Source organism: Pempheris klunzingeri, chromosome 16, assembly GCF_042242105.1.
Source record: "Pempheris klunzingeri isolate RE-2024b chromosome 16, fPemKlu1.hap1, whole genome shotgun sequence".
NCBI lineage: Eukaryota > Metazoa > Chordata > Actinopteri > Acropomatiformes > Pempheridae > Pempheris > Pempheris klunzingeri.
The window spans coordinates 2,349,777-2,364,062 of record NC_092027.1 but is presented as its reverse complement, the minus strand read 5'-3'; the positions used below and the strand labels follow the sequence as shown (position 1 = coordinate 2,364,062).

The 14,286-nt window shown below is 39.9% G+C and overlaps 1 protein-coding gene across 1 annotated transcript; it reads left to right on the top strand.

Annotated features, from left to right (window-relative positions):
- The first annotated feature begins 6,838 nt into the window (after window positions 1-6,838).
- vamp1a (vesicle associated membrane protein 1a) lies at window positions 6,839-11,519 on the top strand. The gene is made up of 5 exons (XM_070846810.1): window positions 6,839-6,852; window positions 6,941-7,055; window positions 7,657-7,815; window positions 10,850-10,901; window positions 11,503-11,519. Exons 1-5 carry the CDS (start codon window positions 6,839-6,841, stop codon window positions 11,517-11,519), a joined length of 357 nt encoding a protein of 118 aa, XP_070702911.1.
- Window positions 11,520-14,286: the final 2,767 nt, after the last annotated feature.

The following is a 14,286-nucleotide window of genomic DNA, read 5'->3' as shown; positions in this document are numbered from 1 at the left end:
CACACACTCCTTCACACACACACACACACACACACACACACTGCTGGTGCTCCAAAATAACAGTAACAACTCTCCTCTCGTCCTCTGGTGCAGTTTGAGAGCAGCGAAACACACCAAGCTAGTAAAACTGCACAACTTCCACACATATGTAATTTATCTTGTTGGTTAGAAATTCTTTTAAAACCAGCAGAGGTAGAAACATCTTGTCTTTTTTTTTTAGTTTTAAGCTTCTCTGAAAGCGACAGCAGGATAATTAGAGCGACTTAAAGACGTCCTCCTAAAGATGTATTGTGCTTATATAGAATTTCTACATTTTCAAGGCCGTTGCTGAAAGATTTGACCTTGATTTCTTTTTAAAAAGAGGCAATAATCCTCACGTGGGTGCGTCACTGCTGCCCTCCTGTGGTTCTCAGCTCTAACTGCACCTCAGTGAAGGTCAAACAGAACAAAAAGACACCGGTTCTGTTTGTTGACCGGACGAAAAGGACGCTTTTTATTCTGTTTTGCGCAGCGACCTTGCCGATTAGTGCAGGAGCTGATTATTTGCACAGTCTGTAATGATGCCTTACAGCACAGAGAGGCAGGAAATGCACATAAATAGTTTGCACACAACAGTTTGTTATAGTGACTGACCAGTTTTCACTATATAATTAAATGAATTTTACTTATCTATTTTAATGAAATGCTTATTTTCATTCTGTATTTATTATATTTAATTTGTAATCCTGCCATGTGCTGCAGCTTTAAAGAAATATTGTAAGTATTGCAAAAGTTTAATTTCGTGAAATATGAACGACCCAATTGCCGTTTTTCAAAAACTGTAGGTGCACTAACTGTTTGACAGATCTCCAGCTATCCAAGCCCAACATTTGAGAAATATGACACCTTCTCTGATGAAAAACAATCATTTAAGTTTCCTATTTTCTTTTTTTTTTTAATTAAATGAGTAGATATTTGGGAATTCCACCTAAAGGAGCAGTTTGTGTTAAGTTAAGCATGGTGGATATTTAAAAAGGGTGGTTATGATGTTCCTAAGGGTCAAAAGCTTTAAATGGGACTGATTTTTAGGTCAAAAACGGATCAGGTTGAATTAAAATGATGCAAAATGTCCAGTAGTTTTCCTGGAGTCATGCATGCGGCTTCATTTTAAGGGGACTTCAGCTAAAAAAAACTGCTGCGACTCACAGATTTAGATCATTTAAATCACGTTGGAAGATAAAATTATTACTGAATAATTAAACATAATGTGAAAAGGTGACTTTTTTTTTTTTTTTCTTTTCCTCTGAGTTTAAAGAAGGTGTCACATTTATGCCGTCTTACCGTTTGCTCTGTGTGCGACGTGTTTAACCAGGTTGAATTATTTTCTGTTACCAAGCTGAAAACCTATTTTAAGAGCGATTTGTCCTCAAACATGTACAGTTTGTAAAAAAGGCTAAATATTGTATTTGATGTACATAACAAGGCTGTGAATAATCCTGGACCGTAATGCCATAAGCTTCGTGCTCTTATCATGTAAATTGCCTTTCTTTTTAGTTTCAGCATTGTTGTTATTAGCAATGTTCAACTAAACTCCACATCTTAGCCGTAAGAGAGCAGAGGCACCTGCAGCAATGATTAGAAGTCAGTTTACTTTCTGGTTTTAGGACGTGTTTGTACATATGTGGGGGGGAAAGACGCCAAAAGTCCTGATTTTTACTTTGTGTGCCTGTTTTTCTCTCTTTGTCGACGTCCTGCAGCGAACGTGTCGTAGTTCACCTCTTCAGACGCACCTAAACGAATGCCTGCTTGTCCCGTAACCTGCTCCGTTCACCGACTCATTAAAGGAACACTTTTAGTTTCAGTCCTGTGGGTTTCTTCACTGAGCACATTTCAAAATAAGACTTAAAAAAAACAAACATAACAGACCCGAAAAAAAAAAAAAAAAGCCTGACGCTGCTTGTTTCCATATACTAAACTATGACTTCACTTTCTACAGATACTTCTTAGTGCTTAGAGAAGAAATGGACTCAAATTTAAAATGTCAAATTGTTCCTTTAATGTCGAGGAGAAACAAAACAAACAGCAAATGCAAGTGTATGAAACAGCAAAAGAGACGAACCTCGTGACAAACTGTGTGCAGAAGCTGCTTTAGCTGGACTCTTCAGATCCATATTATCAGGATGTAAAAAGCATCTGTGGAGAGAAAAGAGGAATAAATCAAATGTGAGAGGAAAAAAAACCAACACTTGAAGGCCTCATGAGACAGAAAGAGGAGAGTGAGGCTGAGATAAAAGCCGATGGAGCAGGAAACACAGACGGAGTCACATAAAGAATAATGTGTGGATGCAGATGTTTCACTGAGCAACAAGTGGTTTTTGTCTTCGTGAGGTCTTAAATGTGTGGTTTGTTCCTCTTGAGTCACTCTGCTGGACCGTTCGATCAGCTTAGTGAGATGAACACTGAATAAAAGATGATGAAAGAGTCTCTGCTGTGTGAGTTTGTTTTTTTTTTTACTCTGATAAAAACATGTTTGCTCCATATTTTCTCTTTTCTTTGCCTCAGCACACTATTAACAGCAGCAGTATTAATTAAGAGTGTTTTATCAGGAGATATTCAGGAATTCCACTAAATTCCACTTGTTTTGACCTAAAATAGAAGTTTATCTTCTACAATTACAGACAAATTACTCAAATAAAAAGGTAATTGTGTCTAAATCTTTAAATGGGACTTCGTTTGAGGGTTTTTTTTAACTTAAATAACAGTAAAAGTAGTGAAACTACACTGTAGAAACTCATAACTGCATGTAAAGGTTCAGCATACAGTGACGATATTAATAATAGGTATGATCTGATTAAAATAAATCACAAACTTCCCATAAAAATATCTATCTAAAATCAATATGAAGATATTAATCACTTCTGGTATTGATTTGCAGTCACTGCACCAGGTCTCACAGAAGTGACTGAAGTCCTATTTGTCCCGTAATACTTCATCTTATTACACATTACAGAGAGGCTACTGGAATAAAAATGATTTTCCATAAACTAAACTAAACTATCTTTAAAAAAAAAAAGGTGTTTTCCATTGTGATATTGATTATATTGATTTAGAGTCACTGTCTCACATTACAGGGAGGAAAAAAATCAGGAATTTTATATAAAAATATTCATAAAAGATAAAACAAAACACCAAAACAGAGACGTGCGTCTTATTGGTCAACAACAGAAATCATTTCAGGTATTGATTTGGCACCAATGAAAACTCCTGAAAACAACTAGAAGATATTTATAACAATAGAATAAAGTAATAATTATTTCTGGTATTGATTAGGAGTCACTGCTTCACAGCAGGGGGGAGATATTTAACTGATCTGTGAACAATAGCTGGAGGAGCCTCCCTCACCTGGAGGACATCCTCTGTCAGGTACTGAGTCAGGCTCACTGGCACCACAGGGCCCTTTACTTTACTTTACTTTACTTTACTTTACTTTACTGTACTTTACTTTACTTTACTTTACTTTACTTTACTTTACTGTACTTTACTGTACTTTACTTTACTTTACTTTACTTTACTTTACTTTACTTTACTTTTACTTTACTTTACTTTACTTTACTTTACTTTACTTTACTTTACTTTACTTTAATGTTAAAGTTACTTCACTTTCAAACACAAAACGCAGATGATGATGACCATGTGGTTGAAAGCTCCAGATACGACTCACTGCTCACCTGAACAGGTGAGGTATTTAAAGGAACAGTCTGTAGTTGATATGGGACTACAAACACCTGGGGGGTTCGGGGGGGGTCAGGGGGGGTCATCTGCCTCATTTGTAGTTTTTTTGTTTGTAGTTTTTTAGAAAAAAGTGAATCAAAAGAAAAACTGGAGTCATCCTTCATTTATATTCAGCTGAGACCTCCCTCCCCTCCCTCCCTCCCCCTCTCCCTCTCCCTCCCCCTCCATCCTCCCTCCATCCTCCTCTCTCTCTCCCTCCCTCCCTCTCTCTCTCTCCCCCTTCTGTCTCCTCTCTCTCGCTTTCTCTCCCCTCCCTCTCTCTCTCTCTCTCTCTCCCCTCTCCCTCCCTCTCTCTCCCTCTCTCTTCCCTCCCTCCCTCTCTCTCTCCTCTTCCTCTCTCCCTCTCCCCTCCCTCCCTCCCTCTCTCTCTCCCTCTCTCTCTCTCTTCCTCTCCCCTCCCTCCCTCTCTCTCTCCCTCTCTCTCTCTCTCCCTCTCCCCTCCTTCCCTCCCTTTCCCTCTCCTCTCTCTCTCTCTCTTCCTCTCCCCTCCCTCTCTCTCTCTCTCCCCTCCCTCCCTCCCTCCCTCTCTCTCCCCTCCCTCTCTCTCTCTCTCCCTCTCCCTCCCTCCCTCTCTCTCCCTCTCTCCTCTCCCTCTCTCTCTCCCCTCCCTCTCCCTCTCCCTCTCTCTCCCTCTCAGACTCAGATTATCTCCATCATCCTGCCGCTGAGATGTGAGTACAACAGATTTCCTGTATTTTCATATATTTTGACCATAGAAACCATCTGAACATCTTCCTGCTCTAAAATGTCCTGAATCAAAGTTTGTCTAAATTGATCTGCATCATTTTTAGGAAGCATCACATCGCTCCATGTAGCCTCCACTGAATTCAAACTAACTTTTCATTGTGCTTCACATTTGCTTGATTTCTTGAGCTGTTTTACTGGAATCGTGTTTATTTCTGAGGTGAAACTTTGGTCTTTAGTCTGGAAATGTTTCTGAGCTGCAGCTGCAGAAATGAAACAGTGACTCACCGGCTGACTCACCCACAAAACTATCCATCAGCGCCGTGATCGGCTGTCCAGCCCTGAAACAAAGATCTGATTTTAGCTCATCTTTGATCTTATTTTTAACTCATTTTGAGCTAAAACTGAAGCTTCGGCATCACAAACACGGACGCAGGAATGAGATGTGGCTGCAAATGTCACAAAACCACCAAACACATAAATGGAGATTATTTTACTGAGTGTGTTTTCTGTAATGTGTGTGTGTGTGTGTGTGTGTGTGTGTGTGTGTGTGTGTGTGTGTGTGTGTGTGTGTGTTTATCTCCCCTCTGTCCGCTGATGCTGCTGCACTAATCTTTCTCCATTTTGCTTCTGGAAAACAAGCCTGTCTGCTGGAGCAGAGGCAGTAAAAGTCAGCTGCTGTTGGTTTAATCAACACACCTGCTGTGTGTGTGTGTGTGTGTGTGTGTGTGTGTAGTAAAAAAACAAACCTGAATTTTAAACGTGCTCTTATTTTGAGGGGATTTTGTTGCTTTCTTCTTTCGAGCTGCTGAGCTGTTCCAGTCTGAGATATTCTGATTATGTGGACGGAGGCCAAAGTTTGATGAGTCATGTTTCTATTACTGAATTAGAGTTTGTGTTTTAAAATGTGTCGGCAGCCGAAGGAGCACAGATTTTATAATCATACCTGCGTACAGAGACAGACAGCGGAGCTATAGATGTGTTTCCTCCTGACACAAACACCACAATGTGGAAATAATGTAAATATTACCTGAAATATTCATGTTAACAACAGAGTGCAAAAAATTAGATTAATTAATAAATATTTTGTATTTTGAGTGTCATGAATGAAGAGCTGGGCATAACGAATAGATAATAATAACAACAACAATAATAATAATGATGATGATGATGATAATAATAATAACAATAACAATATAATAATAAGAATAACAATAATATAATAATAATAATAGTAATAATAATAGTGGAGAGTATTATCATCAAAATCTACTTGAAGTGCCAAAAATAAAAGTCCTCTTTATTGATTAATACAACATGCCTGTTTCAGAATAATAGTATATAGTAGAATATATATATATATATATATATATATACAGTATATATCACACTGTTGGATGATGATTATTGATGTAAACAGCTGGTGAAGGTGGCCAGTTTCATCTGTAATCTTTATTTTTCTACTTTAATCTGTAAACTTTATTTTTCTACATTCGCACATCGATGTATATATTCCTTCCTCGAGTGTTATAACTTTTTCCTTGCTGTGTATTTGTTTCTTATTCGTGCTGCTGTAACGATAATTTCCTAACTTCCTATAATAGATGTTGCTTCACTGGTTGAGAAACCCTACAGCTGCTCCCTCATAGTTTTATTACATCATTTTCTTTTCTTTAAATTATGTTCTATTATTATGAATCACCAGAAAAAGTTAAGACTTAAGATTTCAAATCAAAACTGATCCATCCTTTCTCATCTCTGCTTTTCCGTATTAATAAAAACACTCGATAAACTCAATAAACATCAAATATTATGTGATAAGAAATATCACATTCTCATGTTTTAAGGCTTAACGTTTCTCCTTTTTGCAACATGGAAACAGACTCACTCATATTTAACCCTTTCGTGCATAGAAGTCACTGCAGTGTTCAGCTATTCAAAAGCTGTTTTCTTGTATATGCATGAGTTTTGATGGCATAGTTGCACATCAGCCACTACAGTGGATGCTACTGCATCATCTCATAAACTGCTACCCAGTGGGAAGCCATTGCAAGTGAAAAAAAAAGAAACCAAGATGGCCGACAGACAGCCAGAAACACCAAGTTGCTAATTTTTTTTCTGTTCAAACCTTCTATAAAAAGAAACCCTTGCAGGTTAGAAACATATGGTGACATCAAGTAACATCTAAGGAGTCATGCAATTGTTACATTTTCCAAGTATTGATTTTATATTGGGAGGAAATTATGATTAATCATGCATCACTAACTATATTTTAACTACTGGACATGTAAATATATCTTTATAAAATTTGGGTTGAAACATAAAAAAGTTCAAATCTTGTTTTTCAGCCTAAAGATGAATAAAAACACATCAGAATTCATGCATGAAAGGGTTAATGTAAAAACATGTTGGATTCCTTCTTTGCATGATGAAGTGTACGACCCCACTGTCGCTCTGACCTTCTCTCACATGGATTCTCATCCAGGTCGTCTTCAGATGCTGCTGCCGGGGCCTCGGAGGGCGACGGGGGCCCCTCGGCCGCGGCCCCAAACCTCACCAGCAACAGGCGGCTGCAGCAGACGCAGGCGCAGGTGGATGAGGTGAGGAGGGGGCTGGTGGTGCTGACCGACGGGCTCCAGGGTGATGGTGAGGGTGGTGGAGTTCACCATCAGCTGGAGATCAGGTTCACCACAAACTGTTATTATGACAATAATCAGGGGACTAAAAAAGGCAATTTGATATTAAATTGATCAACAAATTAAGAAATGTTGCACTGCAGCACAAGAAACAGTTTGGAAGCAAATAAATATACAAATAACAAGAGAACTGAATTTAAAAAGCCAAATACTGTCCAGAAAACATCAGTTTAAGAATGAAAACTGTTATTTTTAAGTTGAATATCTGGATGAAATGATCCTCCACATAAAGTGACTCTGGTTGATATAAGAAAATATAAGAATGGAGCCAGAATTTGGTTGTGAGAAGTGATAAAGGAACAAAAAGAAACAAAAGAAACTTCAGAACTCAAAAAGGTTGAAGAAGCACAGTCTGTAATTCAAGGAGGAATAACAGAGTAGAAATGACGACAGTTAATGCTCAGTGTAAAATTTGACATAAAGGCGTCTCAGCTTTGTGAACGTGATTGGACTGGGCCGTCCTCTACCTGTGCCGGTGGTGCTGACAGGTGTCCTTCTCCGTCAGGTGGTGGACATCATGCGCGTGAACGTGGACAAAGTCCTGGAGCGAGACCAGAAGCTGTCGGAGCTGGACGACCGGGCCGACGCCCTGCAGGCCGGAGCCTCGCAGTTCGAGAGCAGCGCCGCCAAACTCAAGAACAAGTACTGGTGGAAAAACTGCAAGGTGGGCGTGAAGTTTGTTTCCCATCATGCATCGCTCCTGCTCACTGTGGCATCCATCCTGAGGGGTTTTATCTCTTATCCTCTCTGTGGGTCAAGTCTGGAAAACATCTGGTGACAGTCTGGCAGCTGGAGAGCAGACGGGCAGAAAACTACGAGCAGTCGTAGATCAGCGTTTCCCAAACCTGCTCCTGGAGGCCCTGAAGGTTTTAGACGTTCCTCAGCTCGTCATCCAGTCATCCAGTGTGAATCAGGCGTGTTGGAGCTGGGAAACATCTAGAACCTGCGGTGGGCCTCCGGGAGCAGGACTGGGAACCACTGCTGCAGATGACGATGTAGAAATCACTGATGCTCTGAAGGGTTAAAAAAAACTGGTCAGGCTGCAGAAGAACCGGAGTATTTTAACACATTTTAAATGTTTGGTGCTGCAACAGCGAAGAAGACAAAACATCTGTAAAAAGAAAAGAAAGTTGTTAAGTAAAAGTTGCAACACCACAGTAGAGAAATCAAAGTCCTGCATTTAAAGTAACAGTGAAAAATATTTATGCCCACTTCCAACATTTTAACTGTGGATGCATTAACCTGTAAACTTCACCTTAATGTTTCGGCTGGTGACAGTAAAACTAACTCGTTCATTCATTAATCTGCTGATGAGAGTTTGTCTTATCTGCAAAGTAACTGATGATGTGGTGGAAAGTAACTACTACTAATAGTAACTATAATAATAAACTTTATTTAAAGCACCTTTCATGTGTTAAATGCAGCTCAAAGTTCTTTACAAAAAAAAAACCAGAATAAATAAATTAAAAATAAAACACATAAAGTACCTCATAATAACCCACAGTTAGTTTTACCTGTGAGCGAACAGGAAGTAGAGAACAGGAAGTAGAGAACAGGAAGTGCACCTCACCACCCTCCTGTAACTTCACTCATAAATTAGATTAAGTTCACCCGCTGGTAATAATGAGATTTAATTCAGCTTAAGCCGGTTTGTGTTTTCGGTGACACACTGAGAGCAACTTGACATCAAAGAGCGCAGCGATGGGAAATGAGTAAATGAAAAGAGTCACAGGAAGAAAGGAACAGAGCTCATGACGACATCTCAGCGAGTGAAGATGACGTGAATGATGAAGTGACTGATCAGATACACTGAAAGTAGTTTCTACTTTCCCATACTCTCCCATAATGCATTTCATCCCCCCCACGTGTATTCATACCTCACAATGTAGATTTCTAATAGTCTAATAGTCTCATATCACATCTTATATCCTGAATGTCTTATATCAGGGACTTCAGGATGAATCCGTCAGGTGTCTTGAACGTCTTGTAAACACGCTCATGTCATAAACTCTGATCGGCCGCCATCAGGTTATTAAATTATTAAGTTATAAAGTCTGAACACGGGGAGTTTTTCCTGCCACTGTTGCTCATGTGGGGATTCCTGGATCCTTATTTTTGTAGTCTCTTAATTCAACAGTTTGCTCTTTGTGGAAAGTGTCTGTAGATTACATTTGTGACGAGCTGGCGCTTTATAAATAAAGATTGATTGATTAATCGACGTGTAAATGATGATCTAAAAACTGATGCGTTCATTTGAACTCGTCGTGGCTGAAAATAAAGTTTGACTCGGCTCGGTCCAGGATCAGCCGCCATCTTTGTCCCCCATCCACCTCCCTCACAGCCCCACAGTGGGATTTATCCACCTCCCTCACCCATTCTTATCTCAGCATCAGTTCGTTCAGAGGCCCCGCCTCCGGCCGACAGACGTCCAATCAGAGCGCGCCGTGTAGAGAGGCCGAGGAGGATTACGCCAGTTTGATTGACAGCGAGCAGGCAGTCAGAGAGAGAGAAATCCCAATCTGGATTACAGTGACCGCCGGGGATTAAAGAGCCAGCTGTGATTCGTGATGCAACTCCACCCACCCCCTGTGCTCACATCCTCATACTTCTATACTTGTGAGGACCCTCATTGGCTTAATGTGCTCTCTAGCCTCTAACATTAACCCTCACAAGCTTTCTCCGTTGTTTCTGGGGGGGTGAATTTATGAGATTTGATGATTTTAGGAGAAGTTATGACGACACACATTATTCCTGATGGCTTTTTTAAGTATAAGGCTGCTGATATTTAACCCAAACCACCACTGAATCTATTAATAACTATTTTATGTGTATCCATATACGGCTGATGCACCATCCTGCTGCCCCAAATACTCACTAGAGGACCAAATGTGGATTAATCCGCCTCTGAAAGTAGTCCCCAACAAACGCACGACTTCCCTCCTCTTTGTTTGCTAACAGCTGATTTGGGAAATTCTTCTTTTTTTTTTTTAAAACGTGACCAAACCGTGTTTGGGATTTGTTGGCAATGAGAAAAGTGTAGAAGAAGCCTGAACCGTTAATTCGCTTTCATTTGTTTTCAAAGCACAAACGAGCTCACAAGCACAATCCACCAACATCTGGTTACACACACACACACACACACACACACACACACACATGCAATCAAGCCAGTACCAATCCCTCCCTCCCTCCCTCCCTCCCTCCCTCTCCCCTTGTTCGTGTTAATCTCGCTCGGTGTGATTTCCTGTCTGTCAGCAGCTCTGATTCTCATGCCATCATGTGGATTTATCTATGGAGTATTTTGGTACACACACACACACACACACACACACACCACCTGTGTTTGTGTTGTGTAACCTTGCATATTGTCCCTTCATACTTCTACTGCACTGGAAATATTCTACTTTTTACTGCAGAGATTCAACAAACAGAACATAATCAGTTAGAGATTGAGATTATTTTAGATGTTAGAACAATCTAACAGTTTATAAAGGAGTTAAAATGAGCTCCATCCATTCAAATGCTGCTCAAGAATCAGTACTAACATGTGGATAATATGATACATATAGTATATAAAAGTATAAATCTGCCCTACAAGTACTTTTACAGTGGTACTTTAGGAATATTCTTCCCTTACGGACACTTTTATAGTTTAATTTAACTCTGAATGTGACTTTTTGACTTGTGTTTTCTTCCAGATGATGATCATGATGGCAGTTATAGGTGTAATATGTGTTGGAGTCATCTTCTGTAAGTAGTCAGACATCACACACACACACACACACACACACACACACACACACACACACACACACACACACACACACATTTTATTTCTTCTTTTCTGACTCCTTTCGTTGGTCCTGATCAGACAAACTCATCCGGTTTTCCGGTGAAACTGTAGCTTTGTTTTTGCCTTTTGTGGATCACATCAGGAACAAAAGAGCCCCTGTAACACCGCTGTGACCACCGAAATCAGTTCATCTTCACAAAAAAAGGAATTTTCTTTGATATTTAGGTGCATCACAGTAAAAAAAAAGAAGAAGGAGACAGCAGGAGGAAAAGTTTTCATTAAAATTCATTAACAGAACATGATTATTTAGCAAAAGGACCAAATCAAGTGGCTGAAAATGTTTCTGAAAACGTCAGAAGAGCTTTGAAAAATTCTTCCTATGCAATTGTACAAAATAATCTCCTCACGCTTGATTAATTCTGGAGCTTTCAATCACATGAGCTTCATCTGGAGATGGAGTTTGCAGGAGTTCTTGTTCGTGTTTGAGTTCACTTTTCTTGAATCAGCCTGTGTGTTATTTCAAAATAAAGTTACTTACATGCTGATTTCCCCCCTCAGTGTATTTCTTCTACTGAGCTGGTCGTCAGGGACGGACTCAAAGGTCTGCACCAGCACCGCCGAGCCAAATCCAGCCTCTCCTCCTGCTCCTCCTCCTCCTCCTCTTCCTCACCGATGCCTTCCTCTGAAACCTCCACGCACGGTCTGTAATCTGCCCCGGTGCCTCCTGCTCTTCTTCTTCGCTCCTCGTGGGAAAAAGGTGTCTGCAGGCGGGACGCTGGGAGCAACCAGTGTTTGGGGTTTACTGCAGCAGGACAGTTTGTCATTAGTTACACTGACTTTGTTGTATTGTCCTAAATTAATAAAATAAAAAGTTGCGTTTCTCAGTTTAACACAAAAAGGTCTAAAATCTATTGATCCAGGTCTGTCATCATTCATGTCATGTCTTAAACACCATGTAACATGACTCAAGCTATCAACAGCTTACTTTCTCATATATCTGCAAGGTGGGAAAATTAAGATTTAGATTAAATTAGATTAAAAAAACAAACTCTTCCAGGGTCAGGAGGTGATCTCACCCCCTCCTGCCTCCTTAGAGAGAGCGACCTGTAAAGGACACACGGTCGTGTTAATCAGATGGAATCAAACATTTGACAAAAACAAAGTGTAAAGGAGAGTCGTGGTGACGTAGGAGCCATCTGACAGTGGTGGAGGAAGAACCTGCAGTCCTGCACTCAATATCCTACTTGAGTAAAAGTACAGAATCAGTGAAAAGTACCTAAAGTTTTAAAGGAAACATACTTGTAAATGTCCCCTGTGACTGATATATTATTATTAAGGGTCCTGAGATCGTTAATGGGAGAGAAGAGAAGAAAACAACAAAGGTCCACTTCACAATCCTGTTTAGATTTTTCTGACTTTTTCTCCAGTCTTTGTTTTTGTGAAACACTTTGATAAGTTGAACAATTATCTACTGAAAACATGTGAGAAGTTTTGAGGGGAAACGTCTCTCTGGTGGAACTGAAAACAGCTCAGAGACGCCTGAAACACACGACGAGGACGCAATTAGTGTTTGAGATCAGCAGCTAAAGAGGTTTTTTCACCGTGAACAATTTATTTCATAAGCTGATTGTTATTTTCTTCATGTAACATCTTAATTTAAAGTCAAATACATGTAGGGGAGTAAAAAACACCTTACAAAGCTGAAACGCTCAATTAAAAAACAAGTGACTCAAAATGATACTTTGATCCAGAAAACTTTCCACCAGTGTTTACTTGTTTATTCATCTTTGAGTTTCAGGGAGCAGAAATCTGAGCAGCAGATGAAGACAGCGCTGCTTCATCACCTCCACATTTGAACTTCTTTTTTGTGAATGCGGCGGCCATTTTCTTTTACTTACAGCTGCATGAGCAGGAGACACGTCAGGCCAGGAGGTTATTTACCGGTGGAGATGTGAAGGTCGTAAAGACACAGAAACATGAGGCCTCGTGCACTAAAAGGAGTTTGTACAAAGACAACTTTACTTACTAACTTTGGACTTTAATCTGACTCTGGCTCAGCTGCTCCCGTTGGTTTAGAGGCAGGATTTTGAATTTCTGGGTTGATGGATTCCTGCTGTTTCCCTCTGTGTCCTCTGGTCCAGCTGTGCTGCACGTGAACAGTGTGTTGTGAGGAAAGATGCCCCCTTGCTCTCAGTTCTGGTACTGCTGCTGATGTCTGAGCGGAAGAGACTTTTTGTTGTTGTTGTTGTTGTTCTGTTTGTCCATCCAGCCTCAGTTTGAGTCATTGTGGTGCAACAGCAGCCCTGTTTTTATCTTTATCGTCTTGTGAACCAACCTGACTTGTGTTTGTGAGCTCCAGCTGTGGTTCGAGTGTCTCTTTGTTATGGATTGTATCACGTGTAAAACTGTGAATGGGTGAAGTTGAGAGTTAATCACATTGTCTGTCAGTGCTGCTGGATATCAAACGTTAGGAAAAGAAATGTTACACTTTAAGGTTTCAGGCGCCACGGTCTGATTATAACCTGGGATTTCAAATAAATTCATGTTTGCAACAGAAATGTTGTGTTCATCCCTTTGTTTTCTTTTCTTTTTAACCCAGATGTTTTAAAACATGCTGATGTTTATCTGCCACTGATTAAAAAAAAAAGATGCTGATAAATAGAGATGGAGTTTGTAGTGTGTTCACCCTGAAAGAGTGACACCAACTATACTCTCAACAATCAATACTGAAGCACCTTTAAAGAACCTTTAAAGAACCTGGATCCCAAGTGTAGCTCCCAGGAGGATGCCAGGAGACGACAAAAAGATATGAGCAGGGTTTCATTTCAAATTTTAAAAAGGTTTTTGGTTTACATGAGTGATCGTGGTGCTAAAATTGCTGGATTTTCAACATAATCTGGTGTTTCAAGGAGTAGAAATTTGAATTCTTAACCATGAAAACACAATGGTTAAAAAGCAGTATGAACTTTTGTCCAATGTATTGTAAAGAGAAAATGAAGCAGCTTGAGACAGAATCTAAAAAAAAGAGTAAAATAAATCTTTGGAAAGTCCAAAGTGAGGGTCTGATTAATGCCTTTGGAAGAGAATAATACATGTAGTGGGATCTATAGTACCATCTACTGATGGTGCACGGCCTGTTTTAAGTAATTATGAGTCAGCTCGTCTGAGTTTAAATACAATACCGGTGATGCAGGTCCCATATTATGCAAAATGCACATTTTAATGTCTCTTCAACATAAATATGTTCCCTCAGAAACCCTCTTTCTTTTTCTCCTGCTCCATGAGTTTAAAAGTTTAGAGTGAATAATGAAAAAGCTGATAGATAAAAACACTGAATGTTTG